Source organism: Mytilus edulis, chromosome 2 (genome assembly GCF_963676685.1).
Source record: "Mytilus edulis chromosome 2, xbMytEdul2.2, whole genome shotgun sequence".
Taxonomy (NCBI): domain Eukaryota; kingdom Metazoa; phylum Mollusca; class Bivalvia; order Mytilida; family Mytilidae; genus Mytilus; species Mytilus edulis.
Window position 1 is genome coordinate 77,144,935 of NC_092345.1, and position 21,817 is coordinate 77,166,751.

The window sequence follows — 21,817 nt, forward strand, 5'->3', positions numbered from 1 at the left end:
TTTGATGAAATTCTTGTATACCCCTTCTCAATCACCTCTTGAGACATTTTGAAGGATTGTTCACATGTAATGTATGCATCCTTTTTTCTGTCTTATGGAGTATTTGATTTTCAGACTTAACTAAAATTTAAAGACAAGAATACTTGCAAGGAGATAATGATCAGTTCGATTAAAAAATAAAATAAAAGTAGCAACGAGGAGTTCTCAGCTGCTTTCTATTCATGATTATTGATACAGGCACTTGTTTATATCCATGGGAAGACCCACTATCAACGTATATTCACGAGAAGGTACCCAACTACTTTTTCAACTCTCCGCGCCAAACCCTTACTTCGCTGTCAATTCATTCTCAAATTTCTAGTTTCATATACCATTCGATTCAGGATTTTGTTTCTGTCAGATGATATGTATTGTTATTACCCTTAGAGAACCCCTTACATCCAATACACAAGATTTGTCAATAAATGTTCATGCGATCATGTAGTTCGCCTACAAAATACAACAACTACGGGTTTAAAGCAGCCAAATTCAATACCGCTTGTGATTGGTCGGTTCATAGTGTCATTCAAAGGTAAGAGGTCATCACACTCTCTCGATTTAACTTAATCATTTGTGATTCTCTATACTTATCATTCACTGTTTTATGCAAATTATCTAAGACTTAAACTGTAAAGACTAGATGAATAAATATATCCCATATATTATCTGTTTTCTAACATTTAACTGAAAAATACACCATTGAAATAATATTTCTAGCATTGTTTATCTTTTTTTAAAAGTATTCAGTCCTTGAAATTCTTCAAACTGGTAGTTGATGTATATATTTGTTTAGGGACCAAAATGAAGGACGCCTCCAGGTGTGGGAGTTTCTCCCTGCATTGAAGACCTATTGGTGACCTTCTGCTGTTGTCTGTTTAATGGTCGGGTTGTTGTCTTTTTGACACATTCCCGATTTCCATTTTCAATTTTATTGGTAGGCGGTCCAAACACGATCACATGAAAATTCATTGAGAAATCTTGTGTATTGGAAGTAAGGGGTACTCTAAGGGTAAAAACAATGCAATCATCTGAAAGAAACAGTTTTCGTGAATCGAATGGTGTATGGAACAATAAATCTGAGAACGAATATACAGCGAAATGAAGGGTATGAAGCGGAGAGGTGAACAAAAGGTAGTTGTGTACCTTCTCGTAAACATACATTGATAGTGGGTCATCACCTGGATGGAAACAAGTACCTGTAGTTATTGACTCTGAACGCAATACTTTACTTATTCTCATTCAAATGAAGGAAATAATAAAAGGGCGGGACGAGATGTAACTTGTTGATTGAGCTCAGCATTCGGTCTCAAACAGTTGCTATATCAAGTACTGGTTTTTTTTTCAAGAAAAAAATATACAGACTTTATCATTGCCTCTTTTCTCTTCAGTTATTGAATGTGGATTTGAACAAGGACAAACATGCGCATTCGAAAATACTAATGACGACGACTTCGATTGGACTTTAGATAAATCAGTAAGTTTTATTAATAATCAAATGAATAATGGATATTTATCTACATTTGTATCACATAGTTCTGCTATTTTGATTGTATTTGTCGTCGTCTATGTGTCCTGTTTTTGTCGATCAAAGTATTGTGCTATAGCAATCACTAAAATATTTTCTTGTCGAGCAAAGTATTGTGTTATAGTAATCACTGAAATGTTTTCTTATGTCTAAAAAAAGTATTGTGAAATAACAATCACTTAACTGTTTGCTTGTGTTGAACAAAGTATTGTATTATATCAGTCGCTGAAATGTTTTCTTGTGTTGAACAAATAATCGTGTGAACTGTAAAACATGACAACAAACACAATTTTATTTTTTATATTATAAATGTCATTGCAATACAGGGCTCAACACCCACCAAAAAGACTGGTCCTTCTTCTGCACACAGTGGTGACCAATATGCCTATATTGAGGTAAATGGTCAAGCACAGAACTTTGTTGCCTCTTTGAGCTCAAAGAATACTGACCTGTTCTGTAAGTATATCAGACATTTATTTATATATGTTATGACTTTACCCTTAATTATCTAACAGGTCTTTAATTAGTATTTTTGTGATTATTTGAGTATTCAACTGCACTTTTTTTTCTTGTTACTAGCTTTCATGTTGTCTTTATGCATCGTGAAGACAGTAGAGGGTCTCCTCGTGCTCCAGGTTTATGCTATTATAATATGCAAGTAAATGGAGTGTGTGTCAGAGAGAGATGATTTATTGGCCTTCATCCGTTTTCTGCTCTTCAATCGGGTTGTTGTCACTTTGACATATTCCGAATTTTTATTTTCAATATCAATTACAACCAGCCGTCGATTTTAAAATTATCGGATATCTGTCTCTTTATTTCCGATGCAGTTGGTAGATTTACGAAATTTCCCCTTTGCCCTTAATGTTGCTTAACTATTGTAACAGCAAAGTTGTCATCTGATATCTGTTCTTTGCTTTTACTCTAGTCATTTTGGTGACCCTTTATAGCTTGCTGTTCGGTGTGAGTCAATGCTCCGTTTTGAAGACCGTACTTTGACCTAGAATGGTTTACTTTTACAAATTGTGACTTGAGTTACGAAGTTTTCCCACAAACTGGTGTGTGCTGGTAACACCAATGACACTATTTAGTAACACTATTGACATTTTAAGTAATTGATGTTATGTTATATTTGTTTTTTGCTTAGTGTTTTTTGTTTTATTTCAGTACTTAATAAAAGTAAAAGTTGAACTGTGTTGTCAATGGTGATGCTTTTTTTGTCATGGTAGTTACTGAAGGATCAGTAGCGTTACTATATACAAATGCAATAATCTTTATTTTTTATTACCAAATGAAAGTTTGTTACTGCCGTATACGAAAAATTAGGCATTATCTTATCATTTAGTCTTACACATTTTACATATATTCAGTTTTAGTGTATATTTCAATATTAACAACAGACATAATTATGAAAGCTATGTTGTTTTTCATCAATTTATTCTGAAATGTATGTTCAAATAGAATGCATCCCTAAAAAAATGGTATCAATTAGTAGTAATTTAAAACTAAACAACAAATTGGAACAGTTTTTTGTTTTCAAAACTATTTTTTAAATAACTGAATGCATGTTGTTTAGTTGGTAAGAAAACCGAAGCAACTCGAGCTCCTAACTTTACCCATTGCATATTGCTACCCTATTTAAGAATAGCAAGACATAGTTTAATTTATAAAACAATGATATCCGAAAAGCATCGGTGTGATATCTTTGGAGTTATTGCATGGAAATTGCCATCTTCCAATTAATTTAGGACCATGGGAGTATATGAGCGTGCTATTAAAAGTTGTTAAATTTCCCTGTTCATTTGTATGAACCTCATATTTCACTTGTTTTGATAATGAATTATATAAATATTACAGTTTGTGTTCCAACAATCATATCTAACATCGTTGTTCACTTGTCGAATTATTATTGTGTTTATTTCAGCCTCTTCGTTTTGCCTAAGGTTTTATTATCACATGTATGGCAGACATATTGGATACCTATCAGTGTACGTCAAAGAACGCGACTCGGAGAGTTGGTCCAATGCTTGGCAACTTTCTGGAGATCAAGGAAATCAATGGATAAAAGCTAGTGTTGATATTACTGGTAATTCAGAGTCAGACCTTGTTGTAAGTATACATTTAGAAAACCAGTTATTCTTTTACATTGTAACAGAGTAAACCTCGTATACACTTTCATTTGTCGGTTCATATAATTTCACTGAGATTGCGTTAGCGTTTTATTATTAGCAATGACCTTAAATAAATCTTATACGTTGATCTTTGACTTCGGTAATTGCTATGAAGTATCATATTTTAGAGAGGAGAAACTCAATTTTGATTGGACTGTCAGTGTTAGAAAATATTGGGACTATGTATGGTAGAAACATTTTTTTCCAAAGTGATTATTCTGGTTCTAATATAAAAATACAAATGTATAAATAAACTAGCAATTTTTAATATCGCCATTAGTATATTATAGAAAATGTACTGAAAATATTAGAACTTCATCTCAATCAAATGTTTGTCCCAAATAAATAAAAATTATAATCCCAAAAATACTGAACTCCATGGAAAAATCATAAAAGGAAGTCCCTAATCAAATGCAAATGGCAAAACCAAATGCTAAAAGTTATCCGAAACAAATGGATAACGACTGTCATGTTCCTGACTTGGTACAGGCTTATTCTGGTGGATTCACCTTGTCGATTTTTAGCAGAGAGTCACTATATATTGCATATCGATGGCATCATAATGAGTGTTACTTTTGACACTTCTGTTGTTTGTTGTTATTTGATATTACAAATTAGTTTGTGCCTTCCGTATCTTTTTTTTGCAGCAATTCACATTTAAGCTAAATGACAAAATATTTGAGCGATTAAAAACGGAGTTTGAGTGTCAAAGTATCGGATATTTAAGCGAAAATATAAAATAAGCACAGGAAACTTTAGCGAGAGAAAAAGAATAAGAATGACAAAGGAGTACCTGTTCTTATCTAGATATTTAATATGTTACCCTTGCTCAACACGGGAGGTGGAAGTAGAATCTCGACCAGAACAGATTTAAGAAAATGTGTTATAAAGATTTTATAACGCAAAAATTCAAAACATTTTTTAACTATAAGAAATATAAACACTGTCATAAAACATAACACTCGTCAATATCATTAGTTTCAAGTCGGTTTGGACTTGAAATTTATATCCAACGCTTAACTGACATTAATATCTATCCTGATCTAAGATTCGGGTAAAAACGTTTGCTTAACAGACGGACGAGCGGCTGCAAGTGTTTTCATGTAATTACTTGACAACCATTCTCACATTGCTCTTAAATGCGCTGTTATTGTTTCTTATACTACAATGGAGGTTAAGTCCTATATTGATGATTTTAACTTTTGTTCGTCAGAATTAGTATTTTATGGTCCTTAAGTGCTTGGAAAATGGCAATGTCCATGCAGTAGCTTCAAAGTTATCACACCAATGCTTTTCGGATTTGGATATTTTTCTTCCTGTGTGACGATGTCATTTTCTGACGTCAAACATGCGACTCTATACACTAAATGAGGGACGAAAGATACCAGTGGGACAGTCAAACTCATAAATCGAAAATCAACTGACAACGCCATGGCTACAAATGAAAAAGACAAACAGACAAACAATAGTATACATGACACAACATAGAAAACTTAAGAATAAGCAACACGAACCCCACCAAAAACTAGGGGTGATCTCAGGTTATGATATAGGAGTTGATGTGAATGCAGTCACATGACTTCAACTATTTCAAGCCTTTCTGGTTGATTTAAAATACATATATAAGTAAGCAATACATGTGCTTGTAAAATTTGATAGTTGTTTTTTTTATGTTAAATGTTTGTTTGTTTTTCGATTGTGACAGGGATGACTGCTGTTCCCATATTATAAAAATGTTACCTATTATGTATGTTTTATTCAAGCATCGTTGTAAATATGATGGAATTTGATGCGACTGTCATACAACTGAGAGGTTTAGCGCTATAAAACAAGGTTCAATCCACCATTTTCTACAATTGAAAATGCATGTACTAAGTCAGGAATAGGACAGTTGATGTCCATTCGTTTGAAGTGATTTATCATTTGATTTTGCCATTTGATTAAAGGCTTTCCGTTTGAATTTTCCTCGGAGTTCAGTATTGTTGTGATTCTACTTTTTGTAGCTGATAACACAGTGGAGTTTATTAACGGGGTCGACGATTTTCATTTCTGTAGTTCAGGAGTTATAGCCCTTGATAGTTTTAATAGTAACACTAATAAAAATAATGAAAATCCGTCTTGCTGTCAATTCGACAGCCTGGTGATTCAACAATGATTCTGCTGATCAAATGACATTAACATTAGCTTTTGTAATTTGGAAAAATAAAAACTTAACCTTGCGTTGCAATTCCTTAAATACGGATGCTATAATTACATGTAAGTCAACTTCATATCATTATACTTCATCGATGCAACATATGTTTTTCTAACTTGATATAATTTATCTTCCCTCCTCATTTAATATGTAGAGGTGTCTATATACTTTCGTTGATGACACGCTTGTCCTTTATAATAGGGTAAATGTATGAAAGACGACATTTTGTGTAACACGATTTATCCTTGACGTATGCAATAAAATTAAGTGTATGCATAGCAAGAAATATTTAAGAGGTCAAATAACATAAATACAAAGGAAAAAACGGAAAGTGTCTTATTAAATGGCAAACTCAAAAGATCAAACTGTTACTCATCAAACAAAATTAAGAAATACTGTAATATTCCTTACTTGGTACAATATGGTTACTTTTATGATGTAGCCATATATATGAACAAACATTACTAAATGATTTTATCCTATAAAATCAAAAATTTCACTCTTTAATTTCCAATGTGTGTCAATAAAAACCAGGTTAAATGGTGAACATGTCACAATTCCAGCTTTTTCCAAATAAGGTACGCGAAATAAATACATTTCAAACTAATCAGAATGTGAAATATCAATTAAATAAAGCTACCGACTGAAACATTCAAAACACTTGAATGAAAAAAATGGAAAACAACACGTTCAATAATTTATAGCGTCCGAAGCGCTTTTCTGATTTACCTTGATCAAGAACGCTCAAAGCCAAACATTTGAAATCCGAAGATGTATAAGAAACCGAAAATCGTTGAAGAGCTATATGTCAAAAATACCTAAAATAAATAGCCATATTCATCTAAAGCCAACTTTGCCTGAGGGAGTTAAATCATGTTGAATGATTTATCTGTGCGAAAAAAAAAAATAACGTAAAATGTAGTTCAAATTAGTTATAAGACTGTAAAGTGTGAATAGCAAATGGTTTCCAAATTCTCGCAATAGTATTTTCTATATTGATATTTTTTTCAGATTATGTTCGAGGCGTCGAAAGGAAGTATTAAGAATAAAGGTGATATTGCAATTGATGATATAACATTGAGTACCGGTTCTTGTAATTAGTTTGTTACACTACTCGATATTGTGTGAACTGAAAAGTCAATTAACTGACTAATGTTATCTGTTCTAAAAATGTACCTGTTAGTCCAGCTTAAATTGACCGACATTCTCTTTTTAGTTTTGCTTTTATATCAGAAGATATATACTAAAAAACAATTAGAGGCCAGAAACAAGTGTTTCAAGTATTCAATGACATTTTTCTTTGTACAGCTATTTTTGTTCTGAAACAGATATCTTATTAAATGTATGAAAAACTAATAAAAAATTAATTTGCATTCAACAAATGTGTTTTTTATGTACTATAATCTTATTAAACCATACCATAGTTTGCTACACATTGAACATTTTATTGCGGCTCCAACGTTTGTATAAGGTTTTAGTTTTTCTTATATTTAGGCCTCGACATTGATGAAGACACTAAATACTATCTTGTATCTACTGTGGGTAATTTGGTAGCGAAATTGTTATTTCTTACTTTCATAAATAAACCTGATTGAAAGTTTTTGCTGGATCATTTCAAGACAAAAAATCCCTACATGCACTTTACGAAACATAATATTAATCAACACATATGACTGTCTATTAATTAAGAAATAATTGATGCAAGCTTTACTATATTGTGATTTTAACATGGTAGGCATTATATTTGTAATTATTTTTTCCTGAGCGATAGTGATACGCTCTTCCATGCATGTTCTTTATTTGGTAAACAAGCAGACGCATGCAAATATATGTGTTTTTTCAGAGGGAGTAGCTTTGAATAGCAAACACGAACGTTGCCGTATCTAGGTCATACATGTCATCTGCAAATTGTAACACATAGTAGTCATTCATTCTATATATGTATAAGAAACAACATGTACATCATTTTCGAGTTTAAAAATTCATTTTTCTGCAGTTGTCAGTTTACGCATGTGCAAAAACATATTGGGTTTCAAGCATGGGTTTGTTTACAAAGCTAAAGAATGAGTCATATAAGAATTTAGGACTTTCTTGGTCATTCAGCTGTTCAAGTTTGAGTTCTTAAACATCCTTTGCTTTCAAATGTTCGGCTTTAAGCGTTCCCGATGAAGGTTAATCCAGAAAAGTGCTTCGAACGCATGGAATTTATTTAGTGTTATTTTCATTTTTACGGGCACTGGTTTGGTATCGTTTCTTGTGTACTATTAGTCCGCGAAGGTATCATCGGCAGTGACCCGGTAATTACATGATTTATAACAAACCTTTCGCAGATCGACACCATTTTCGAGTATTGTCTAGAGGAAACGACGATAGTCAGTCGGAAGGGGACGCTAAAAGGCTGAGCCGTGTTCTGAGAGAGCAATATCTCTTGCACGTTAACGACACCCTTGTAGATTTCGAAAAAGAGCAGGATAATGCTGCTACAAGGCAGCACACGCATCCGCAGAGTGGAAAGAGATCAGTATAAGTTGCAATAAATTGTTTCCAAATTCACTATGAATAAATATATTTAAACTAAGTTCAAGTGTCCATAACTATAGGGAATACCAGAGCATCTTATCTATATTGAAGTGTGCATATCATGAACACGACATTTTTCTAACTATATCATGAAACCATATAGAACCCACTGGTTCTAACAATGTATGAGGCAACCATAAAATCTGTATGATTTTTATAACAATATACAATGCTACTATTAAACCACAAGATTCTTCTAACAATGAACCAGGATACCATTAAACTCAAGTGATTCGTCTAACAAAAAGTATAATGAAAAAAAAATGAACTCCGAACCAAATGACAAAATCAAAGCTCAAACATATCAAAGAAGGGATAACCAAAAAAGTATCATGTGACCGTTATACCAAAGAACTCTTCGTACACTATAGCTATATCCATATACGGGTTTACCCTATATGCATATACCATTATATCAATGGTATTTGTTTCTAACAATGCATCATGATATTATTTCGCCCACAATATTATTCTAAAAAAATATCGAGGTCACAATAGACCCACATAATTCATTCTACTAACAAAATCTATTGGTACCATTAGACACTCGGAATTCGGTTAGCCATTTATAATGATACAGTTAGAACTACATGGTTCTTATAACAATGTATCATGCTACCATTTGACTGACAACCGGATTTTTTTTACTTTTGCTTATTGTATGGCTTTCTTGGTGTTTGATTTCTTTTTGAGAATTGTATGAAGAGCTTGCTTGATGTAGGAAATCATTTGGTTTATTGTATGTAGGGCTTACTTGAAGTGGGGATCATTTAGTTTATTGTATGAAGGGCTTGCTTGATGTGTCGTACGTCATTTGGGGCCATTTGTATGTAGGGCTTGCATGATGTTTTACGTCCTTTCGGGGTTATTGTTTATTGGTCTTGCTTGATGTTTACTTCATTTGATATTTTACGTTTTTTTCTAGAAATTTACTATGAGGGTCGATTGAACAACAAAGCTTACGACGAAAGAAATGATTTCAGAATCCCAATTGTGACCTTTTCCTTTAACCAAGAGTTCCGAATGGTGAAGTTAAAAATCATCATTTACATTGTAGTGAATTTTACGGACGCCATCATGAGTTGGTTGACCGTTATGAAATATCCGTTATACATACCATATCGGATATGTTTTTTTTAATGTCGTAACTACAATCCTTTTCCCTTTTCATGAATGTGACCTACCGAATTAGACTTTTTACCGGATTTGTAATAACACAAGCAACACGACAGGATCTGCTTACCCTTTTGGAACACCTGATATCACCCCAGGTTCAAGTTGGTGTTGTACCCCTATTTGTGTCATTTTGCTCATGCATAATTATCAATATAATGGAATTTGATGCGACTGTTCAGGTGGGATGTTTAGCGCTATAAAACCAGATTCAATCCACCATTTTCTACATTTGAAAATGCCTGTACCAAATTAGGAATATGACAGTTGCTGTCCATTCGTTTGATGTGTTTTATCATTTGATTTTGCAATATGATGAGGGACTTTCCGTTTTGAATTTTCCTCGAAGTTAAGTATTTTGGGGATTTTTCTTTTTACTTTATTCGGGTTAAATGTATGTAGAACATGTTTGTTGTTTTACGTTATTACGGGATTATTGTATGTCGGACTTGCTTGATGACTTTTTTCCTTCGGGTTTAATGTATGTAGAGCTTACTAGATGTTGTATGTCCTCTGAGGTTATTACATATAGGACTTACTTGACGGATTACGTCATATATGGTTTATGTTTGTATGACTTGTTCGTAATAGATGAATGTGTTCAATCAAACAATTTTAATGAAGAAAAAAAATATAATACTAATATTCCCGTTCAATTAGGTTTGACCATTTCAATTACTTTTTTAGTAATGAAAGGAAGGATGGCATCCAAAAACTCTTGATTTTTTTTGTAGCGTAGCACAAACACCATATAACTGTATTTAAGCTATCTGATGTTATGTGCGTTACGCTAACAAATCAAGAGTTTTTGGTCGCCATCATTTCTCTTATCACTGAAAAAGTAATTGCAATGGTCAAACCTAAAATTGCACTGATCGTGGACGAATGTGTTCAACCTCACTTACTTACCATTAAACACAATAAAGAAGCACTTATTTTGAAAGATATTGAACTTAACAATCAAAGAGAGCAAATGAATTCTTTAAAAAGCAAAATAGACAAGATCGAAGCCAGAGTCGAGGAACAGGAACAGTATTTTCGAAGAACTAGTCTACGATTTCATTATGTTCCTGCACTTATCCTTGGTATTTGTCATAAGCATTTGAAATTAAAATTGAAACGAGAGATATTGGTAGATCCCATCCAATAGGTGACATTAAAGACGGGAACAATTCCATCATTGTACGGTTCCTGTCGAATCGTCAGATGCAGTTAGTTTTCAGCACTAAACGTTTACTGAAAGGAAACATAAAAAAAACTTCCATTGCTGAAAACCTTACAAATCATTGATACAAAATTTTGCACAGACTAAACACATTGCGTGAGAAAAGGTCAAATAAATTGGTTTTGGACACATGACGGTTCATATTGATTAAACAATCTGAGAATTATCGTCCCGTCCGAAAGTGGTAATTTCAAGGCAAGACATATTTAAGTTTGATGGGTAAGTTTTCAATGTATTATATTTTCCATCGGCAGACAGTGAGCCATCTGATACTATGGACAGTAACACTAGATTTTGCTAGTTGTGGGTGGTCAGTTGATGCCTATGTGATACAAGACCAGAATTTCCATGAACAGTATGTGTCACACCTGGGAGCACGTAAAAGTAACCTTAACCACCAGTATCCAAACACTCTTGGTTACGTCAATCAAAATTCTCATCCATTAGATTTCGACCAACAACAAAATATTTTACTTCAACAACTTCATTCAATGAAAAATCAACTACCAAATTTAGATATGACTTCTGAACAAATGCAACAAATCCAACAGCAATTTCCTTAGTTTACTAATCAAGTACAAACCATGTCTCAAAATGGATATCATCAACCACCTGAGCAGTACTTAAACCAAAGACAGCAACCCAACCAACAAGGCGGGATAGAATATCAATACTACCGTGACAACTACAAGCCTGATCCACCTCGATATGAAAAATTTCTCAAGAAAGTTAAACAGGTTGGATGTGAGTACTAATTTAACAAGTCTTTTAGTTTGCTGATCGTTTTTTGTTACAGTTAATTGAAACGTGTTTATGGTACACACAGATTGAATAATAGACAATTATATTTTACAATATAAACCTGCATTTAGATACTAGGTACTCGATATTTTTTTAAATAATAATTTAAAAGGTTCTATAATGATGGTCTCAGAGGCTTGCTCAGTTGGTCGATACAACAGATGTCTATTTTATGTGACTTTTTTAAAACTCGAATGAGCATTTTATATTATAGTTGTCTTATTTACTTACATTTACAGTTTATTTATATCAGTTCTGGCCACTGCTTACAGGATGGGGAATCATATAGGCTAATACATTAGTATGTAGGACTGATAAAGGTAAGATTCATCGGACACAAACAATGGAAATCTTGAACTGGTAATATCATGATATAATTTTCATGCCATTCGTCTAAATTAACCAAATAATATATTATTCAAATCAAATAGCTTAATTAAAGCCAACTATTAAACAATGAAATACCAAGAACACACAGTGTGAAATATCACAATAAGAATAGAATATAAGATATTACCAAGTAAAACTTTACTCCCATCATATGATTGACTTTGTTAGACTAAGTACTTGTTACTTAAACGCTAAAGTAGAAGAAAAGGATAAGTTTTGATCTCAGTCAAGATCAGTCATGTTATTGTCGATGTTAGATTTAGTATTACAACGTATAGAATTTGACATTATGTCAATTATCTAACTGTCTATTATCCTTCATTGCTAAATGTACATATACTCGCGCTTTCGGTTTTACCGCCGTCAAATTATTTTATCCATGCAGAGTATAGATAAATGCACAACCGTAAAGGGGCACTAGCTACGAGATATGTAAAACATTTTAGTGTGCAAAGCTCACAATAAACCTTTTCTGAAAGTAGTGTCATAGGTCCATAAATTATGTATACAATTATGTCTATACCGGATCCACTATCTTGAGTATTTTGTTCAATAGGAACATTTTCCCCCTTCTTCTCATTTGTTTTAAAACTGTTCCGGCGTTTCTCTTTTTTTAAGTAATTGATTAAAGTAATCCCTTTCTCAATTCCTATCAACTATAATCTAGAAAATTGGTTAATATTGGTATTGAACTTTTTTTTTAACATTGAATCATACCTTTGATGATAAAAATGCTAATTATATTTATGTTTACTTTTCAGGTACCTGTTGACTTGTTCAGTTATCTACAATTATCTCAGAGACATATAATAATGTACAGAACGTATCAACCATATGTAAAATTGAGTGAAAATGAATGTCACATACTTCAATTATGTTAAACAAAATGTCATGTCTTTAAGATAATTGAAATTACCCCAACAATATACAGATTTCCAAACGCTATGTTTGTTTTTGATATAGTGCATATGTTAGTTTTAAGGGGAAAACCCTACCATGATTCAAGTTACTAATGCAGCATTTTGTATTTTATTTACAAAAGTATGTTTTTTTTCGAAATACTAAGGATTTTCTTATTTCAGAAATAGATTTCCTTAGCCGTATTTGGCACATTTTTGGGGAATTTTTGGTCCTCGATGCTCTTGTACTTCTTTGACATTATAACTATTTTGATCTGAGCGTCACTAGTGAGTCTTATGTAGACGAAACGCGCGTTTGGCATATTGAATTCTAAGCCTGGAAACGTTTATTACTATAATAACACCACTGGGTCGATGCCATTGCTAGTGGACGTTTCGTCCCCGAAGGTATCACCAGCCCAGTAGTCAGCGTGTCGGTGTTGACATGAATATCAATTATATGGTAATATTTTTAAATTTCCTTTTAACGAAAGTATAAATTTTTCGAAATACAAAGGATTTTCTTATCCCAGACATAAATTACCTCAGCCGTATTTGGCACAACTTCTGGGAATTTTGGGTCCTCAACGCTCTTTAACTTTGTACTTCTTTGGCTTTAAAACTTTTTTGGTCTGAGCGTGATCACTGATGAGTCTTTTGTAGACGAAACGGGCGTATTAAACTATTTTAACTGAAGTGCTGCATGTGTGCATGTACTTTTAATAATAATAATTACATAGTAACTTTTATATTTGACATTGCAACTTGTGATATTGATCTTTATAATATATTGTTTTTTGTCATTAGATTATCAAATCAAAGAGCAGAATGCTCTGAGGGATACGATTGCCATAGTTTTCATTGACACATGTATAGCAGTTCTGCCAACTTTTCATTAAGCGAATGCGTGAGATTTGGCCAAAATTTAAAAGATCAAAGAGGGAAATAATAGATCCAAGGATACTGCCGCAAAAAAGCATGAACATGCGTGAGTCTCGCGCATTTTTGGCAACCCTGGTACAGCTGGATAGTATTATTTATTTTGCAAAACTAATTCGACTGCACATGCAAAATGTAATAATCAGAATAGTCACTCAACTTTAAAAATGGCCAATCCCGGATACAATACCATGCAAGTGTATGAGCAACGTACTTATTGTGTTGTTTTTTTTGTACTATCAATTCCAAGTTTACTTTCCACAGCAGTCACTTAGAATGAGAGAAGGTATTTCACTTCGTATCTTATCACCGTTAATTCTAGGAGGAACCCCATTTCTAACGCTTTAAATATTAATTTCCTTTGGGTCAGTGGGCATGACTCCTTTCCGTACACACTCCTCTGTTTAAATTCGTTCTTAATATACATGTAATACGACGTTTATCGACATCTAACGAGTGTCTTGACGAGTCGTACTGTATTTCAATTTTGACGGAAAATACTTCCGGAAGGGAGACAATTCGAAACGATAATATGGAAGACTCCATTTCGGCTGAAGGAGTATTATAGCTAAACCCGTTACGATGTGGACATTTATTTTTATAATTTAAATGATGCATACGATTTAAAATTATGCAACAACAATAACCCTCAAAAGCAGACAGACATAGAAATAATCCCATGAGTTTCAAATTAATCAATGAAGCGGGGAATCCAGAGCAACCTCTCAATCTGATACCCCTTGAAATCAAGAAAACTATACGCATGCGCATTAATACATAAACAAACCCGCGACTTGCGATTTGGAACAAAAACGTTTATTAAATGATATGAAGAATGGTTCTCCATTTCTTTATGAGAGTACAGTATCAAATATCAGTTTCATAACAGTAAAATATAGAAAAACTCCACTTCAGTTTTTATATGACAGAAATAGAATTATCGGAATTCAGAGAACTCTCGCATTTATCAAAACTGGGGAATTCCCTCTGACGTGTTTCTAAATCTATAAAAACACTAGATATAAATACTGCTTAATTCTGATTTTCCGTGTTGTTAAAAACACGCATATAAGTCAAGGGGAATATCAAACATGAAGATTATGAGAAGAACATTACAGGAAAGTTGTTTATGTTCAATCCTTTTGCTTGTTTTTACCTTTTAAAGCAAGACAATTACAAGAATCTGAGATGTTGCTGAATCCGGATATGGTGTAGAAATTTTTGCACCTCATCTTTGTGGTTTACCATCTTTTCTGTTTGGTAATAAACAAATAATAAGATATATTTTGTTACATATGGTCATCCTTTTTTTTGGCAATCGACAATGGCAGTCAGCAGGACTTAAGAACATCTGTTATTTAACCAGCTAGTTAAATGCATTTTGTTGAAATATACTTATTCACTTTTTTTGTCTTATAAAATGTTATTTGTTCTGTATTTGGACCCCTCTACCAGAGATGTTTTGCATAAATACGTATAAAAATTGCGATTTTTATCCAACGCATTCATATGTTGGGATGTTGTTTTCAATTGAGACTTGTTTACATTTTCCGATTGAGCTTGTATTATCTTTCACCTTCGGGTTTATATGATCTGTTCATCCTATTTCGACTGATCCAAATTCAAGAATCTATCCTAAATTGAGATAAATTATATGGCCCTTCCAAACACCGTTTCGATCCCTAACATCACTGAAGAGACATTAATTGTCGAAATTTAGATATAAAATTGAGAATAGAAATATATACTGATTTTAGCACCTCGTGTTTGTGGTAAACCATCTTTTCCGTAAGTTTATTGTTTTTTGTTTGGTATTAAATTAAGTTGTAAATATCCATTTTGTTACATCTGATGGTTCGTTTATTTTGCAACCGCCAATGGCAGTCAGCAGGGTTTTTAGCACATCTGTTGTTCGACCTGCAAGTCAAATGCGTTTTGTTCAAATATACTTTTGTACTTTTTTGGTCTTTTGGAAAATGTTTTTATATATATTATTCTCGCGGGATTTTGTCTATGTGTGTTACATTTTAGTGTTATGTCGTTGTTCTCCTCTTATATTTAATGCGTTTCCCTCGGTTTTGGTTTGTTATCCCGATTTTGTTTTTTGTCCATGGATTTATGAGTTTTGAACAGCGGTATACTACTGTTGCCTTTATTTGTGTTGTATTTAGACCCCTCTTCCAAGAGATTTGTTTTGCCTGTCCACGTATTAAAGTTGCGATTTTTATCCAGTTCAGTCCTAGGTTTGGACCTTGTTTTCAATTTATACTTGTTTATATACTTATATTAGGACCAGATTTTTAACAATTTTACCAATTGATATTACGTTATTAAATGTTGGACTTTGCTTCGAAAATCATCGCAGAGACAGATGATTGTTTGTCGAAATGTATATCTAGTGTAGAGTCTAGCATATTTTTATTTTATTATTACCAATGGTGCTAAAATATTTATATAATCTGCTGGTAAATCGTTTGTTCCAGAACTAGCAGCAGCTCAGTACCTGTCCTCTTATGAAATTTAAGTAATAAAATTGGAGTAAAGATTTGAAATTAAGGATATCTCCCTCCACAATAGCTATGATTCCTGGCTCTGGCTTCAATCCTGGTATCTATGATGAGTTTATATACAACCATTGGGTCGATACCACTACTGGTGGAGTTTGTGTTCCCCGAGGGTACCACCAGCTCAGTATTCAAATTCTGTGCTGACATGAATTATCATTCATATCCAAAAATCAACGCCACTTTGTTTATTTGAATATTATACAAAAGAAATCGGATACGGGTCACGTAAATTATATTAAAATGATAAGTTTTGAAAAATGTCTGTATTAAACTTTAATTTAAGTGATAGACAGGTTGCCGGGGCAATAAATAAATATACATAACAATATATGTAGGATTTAATAATGTCCCTCATGAAAAAATGTCCACTGGACATTTTCATAGTAAATACTGTCCATGGACAATATATACTTATTTAAATGTGTCCTGGACACAATTTCCTATGAAAATATGTCCTCAGGTATGAAAAAGTGTCCATGAACATGGACATGATTCACAACTATAATATTGTCCAGGGGGACAGTATTTACTATGAAAATGTGTCTTGCTTTAAAAGGTAAAAACAAGCAAAAGGATTGAACATAAACAACTTTCCTGTAATGTTCTTCTCATAATCTTCATGTTTGATATTTCCCTTGACTTATATGCGTGTTTTTAACAACACGGAAAATCAGAATTAAGCAGTATTTATATCTAGTGTTTTTATAAATTTAGAAACACGTCAGAGGGAATTCCCCAGTTTTGATAAATGCGTGAGTTCTCTGAATTCCGATAATTCTATTTCTGTCATATAAGAACTGAAGTGGAGTTTTTCTATATTTTACTGTTATGAAACTGATATTTGATACTGTACTCTCATAAAGAAATGGAGAACCATTCTTCATATCATTTAATAAACGTTTTTGTTCCAAATCGCAAGTCGCAGGTTTGTTTATGTATTAATGCGCATGCGTATAGTTTTCTTGATTTCAAGGGGTATCAGATTGAGAGGTTGCTCTGGATTCCCCGCTTCATTGATTAATTTGAAACTCATGGGATTATTTCTATGTCTGTCTGCTTTTGAGGGTTATTGTTGTTGCATAATTTTAAATCGTATGCATCATTTAAATTATAAAAATAAATGTCCACATCGTAACGGGTTTAGCTATAATACTCCTTCAGCCGAAATGGAGTCTTCCATATTATCGTTTCGAATAGTCTCCCTTCCGGAAGTATTTTCCGTCAAAATTGAAATACAGTACGACTCGTCAAGACACTCGTTAGATGTCGATAAACGTCGTATTACATGTATATTAAGAACGAATTTAAACAGAGGAGTGTGTACGGAAAGGAGTCATGCCCACTGACCCAAAGGAAATTAATATTTAAAGCGTTAGAAATGGGGTTCCTCCTAGAATTAACGGTGATAAGATACGAAGTGAAATACCTTCTCTCATTCTCAGTGACTGCTGTGGAAAGTAAACTTGGAATTGATAGTACAAAAAAAAAAAAAACACAATAAGTACGTTGCTCATACACTTGCATGGTATTGTATCCGGGATTGGCCATTTTTAAAGTTGAGTGACTATTCTGATTATTACATTTTGCATGTGCAGTCGAATTAGTTTTGCAAAATAAATAATACTATCCAGCTGTACCAGGGTTGCCAAAAATGCGCGAGACTCACGCATGTTCATACTTTTTTGCGGCAGTATCCTTGGATCTATTATTTCCCTCTTTGATCTTTTAAATTTTGGCCAAATCTCACGCATTCGCTTAATGAAAAGTTGGCAGAACTGCTATACATGTGTCAATGAAAACTATGGCAATCGTATTCCTCAGAGTATTCTGCTCTTTGATTTGATAATCTAATGACAAAAAACAATATATTATAAAGATCAATATCACAAGTTGCAATGTCAAATATAAAAGTTACTATGTAATTATTATTATTAAAAGTACATGCACACATGCAGCACTTCAGTTAAAATAGTTTAATACGCCAGACGCGCGTTTCGTCTACAAAAGACTCATCAGTGACGCTCAGACCAAAAAAGTTTAAAAGCCAAAGAAGTACAAAGTTAAAGAGCGTTGAGGACCCAAAATTCCCAGAAGTTGTGCCAAATACGGCTGAGGTAATCTATGTCTGGGATAAGAAAATCCTTTGTATTTCGAAAAATGTATACATTCGTTAAAAGGAAATTTAAAAATATTACCATATAATTGATATTCATGTCAACACCGACATGCTGACTCCTCGGCTGGTGATACCTTCGGGGACGAAACGTCCACTAGCAATGGCATCGACCCAGTGGTGTTATTATAGTAATAAACGTTTCCAGGCTTAGAATTCAATATGCCAAACGCGCGTTTCGTCTACATAAGACTCACTAGTGACGCTCAGATCGAAATAGTTATAATGTCAAAGAAGTACAAAGATGAGCATCGAGGACCCAAAATTCCCCAAAAATGTGCCAAATACGGCTAAGGAAATCTATTTCTGAAATAAGAAAATCCTTAGTATTTCGAAAAAATCATACTTTTGAAAATAAAATACAAAATGCTGCATTAGTAACTTGAATCATGGTAGGGTTTTCCCCTTAAAACTAACATATGCACTATATCAAAAACAAACATAGCGTTTGGAAATCTGTATATTGTTGGTGTAATTTCAATTATCTTAAAGACATGGCATTTTGTTTAACATAATTGAAGTATGTGACATTCATTTTAACTCAATTTTACATATGGTTGATACGTTCTGTACATTATTATATGTCTCTGAGATAATTGTAGATAACTGAACAAGTCAACAGGTACCTGAAAAGTAAACATAAATATAATTAGCATTTTTATCATCAAAGGTATGATTCAATGTTAAAAAAAAAGTTCAATACCAATATTAACCAATTTTCTAGATTATAGTTGATAGGAATTGAGAAAGTGATTACTTTAATCAATTACTTAAAAAAAGAGAAACGCCGGAACAGTTTTAAAACAAATGAGAAGAAGGGGGAAAATGTTCCTATTGAACAAAATACTCAAGATAGTGGATCCAGTATAGACATAATTGTATACATAATTTATGGACCTATGACACTACTTTCAGAAAAGGTTTATTGTGAGCTTTGCACACTAAAATGTTTTACATATCTCGTAGCTAGTGCCCCTTTACGGTTGTGCATTTATCTGTACTCTGCATGGATAAAATAATTTGACGGCGGTAAACCCGAAAGCGCGAGTATATGTACATTTAGCAATGAAGGATAATAGACAGTTAGATAATTGACATAATGTCAAATTCTATACGTAGTAATACTAAATCTAACATCGACAATAACATGACTGATCTTGACTGAGATCAAAACTTATCCTTTTCTTCTACTTTAGCGTTTAAGTAACAAGTACTTAGTCTAACAAAGTCAATCATAAGATAAAACCTGCAAATGCTCTAGAAAGATGTAAATAAAGATCTTCATTTATGGTAAAATGATGGGAGTAAAAGAGGGACGAAAGATACCAAAGGGACAGTCAAACTCATAAATCTAAAACAAACTGACAACGCCATGGCTAAAAATAAAAAAGACAAACAGAAAAACAATAGTACACACGACACAACATAGAAAACTAAAGAATAAACAACACGAACCCCACCAAAAACTAGGGGTGATCTCAGGTGCTCCGGAAGGGTAAGCAGATCCTGCTCCACATGTGGCACCCGTCGTGTTGCTTAAGTGATTACAAATCCGGTAAATAGTCTAATTCGGTATGTCATATTCATGAAAGTAAAGTTTTACTTGGTAATATCTTATATTCTATTCTTACTGTGATATTTCACACTGTGTGTTCTTGGTATTTCATTGTTTAATAGTTGGCTTTAATTAAGCTATTTGATTTGAATAATATGTTATTTGTTTAATTTAGACGAATGGCATGAAAATTATATCATGATATTACCAGTTCAAGATTTCCATTGTTTGTGTCCGATGAATCTTACCTTTATCAGTCCTACATACTAATGTATTAACTTATATGATTCCCCATCCTGTAAGCAGTGGCCAGAACTGATATAAATAAACTGTAAATGTAAGTAAATAAGACAACTATAATATAAAATGTTCATTCGAGTTTTAAAAAAGTCACATAAAATAGACATCTGTTGTATCGACCAACTGAGCAAGCCTCTGAGACCATCATTATAGAACCTTTTAAATTATTATTTAAAAAAATATCGAGTACCTAGTATCTAAATGCAGGTTTATATTGTAAAATATAATTGTCTATTATTCAATCTGTGTGTACCATGAACACGTTTCAATTAACTGTAACAAAAAACGATCAGCAAACTAAAAGACTTGTTAAATTAGTACTCACATCCAACCTGTTTAACTTTCTTGAGAAATTTTTCATATCGAGGTGGATCAGGCTTGTAGTTGTCACGGTAGTATTGATATTCTATCCCGCCTTGTTGGTTGGGTTGCTGTCTTTGGTTTAAGTACTGCTCAGGTGGTTGATGATATCCATTTTGAGACATGGTTTGTACTTGATTAGTAAACTAAGGAAATTGCTGTTGGATTTGTTGCATTTGTTCAGAAGTCATATCTAAATTTGGTAGTTGATTTTTCATTGAATGAAGTTGTTGAAGTAAAATATTTTGTTGTTGGTCGAAATCTAATGGATGAGAATTTTGATTGACGTAACCAAGAGTGTTTGGATACTGGTGGTTAAGGTTACTTTTACGTGCTCCCAGGTGTGACACATACTGTTCATGGAAATTCTGGTCTTGTATCACATAGGCATCAACTGACCACCCACAACTAGCAAAATCTAGTGTTACTGTCCATAGTATCAGATGGCTCACTGTCTTCCGATGGAAAATATAATACATTGAAAACTTACCCACCAAACTTAAATATGTCTTGCCTTGAAATTACCACTTTCGGACGGGACGATAATTCTCAGATTGTTTAATCAATATGAACCCGTCATGTGTCCAAAACCAATTTATTTTTACCTTTTCTCACGCAATGTGTTTAGTCTGTGCAAAATTTTGTATCAATGATTTGTAAGGTTTTCAGCAATGAAAGTTTTTTTTATGTTTCCTTTCAGTAAACGTTTAGTGCTGAAAACTAGCTGCATCTGACGTCACCTGAACAGTCGCATCAAATTCCATTATATTGATAATTATGCATGAGCAAAATGACACAAATAGGGGTGATAGCAGGTGTTCCAAAAGGGTAAGCAGATCCTGTCGTGTTGCTTGTGTTATTACAAATCCGGTAAAAAGTCTGATTCGGTAGGTCACATTCATGAAAAGGGAAAAGGATTGTAGTTA

At 33.2% G+C, this 21,817-nt stretch overlaps 1 protein-coding gene across 1 annotated transcript in view; it reads left to right on the forward strand.

Annotated features, from left to right (window-relative positions):
• LOC139513012 (uncharacterized) overlaps positions 1-7,311 on the forward strand; it is a 45,731-nt gene extending 38,420 nt beyond the window's left edge. Inside the window, exons 21-24 of the mRNA XM_071301070.1 lie at positions 1,428-1,513; positions 1,891-2,020; positions 3,489-3,673; positions 6,941-7,311. Coding sequence (XP_071157171.1) covers positions 1,428-1,513; positions 1,891-2,020; positions 3,489-3,673; positions 6,941-7,030 — 491 coding nt within the window. The 3' untranslated portion in view covers positions 7,031-7,311. The remainder of the gene's footprint in view (positions 1-1,427; positions 1,514-1,890; positions 2,021-3,488; positions 3,674-6,940) is intronic.
• The last annotated feature ends 14,506 nt before the right edge of the window (positions 7,312-21,817 follow it).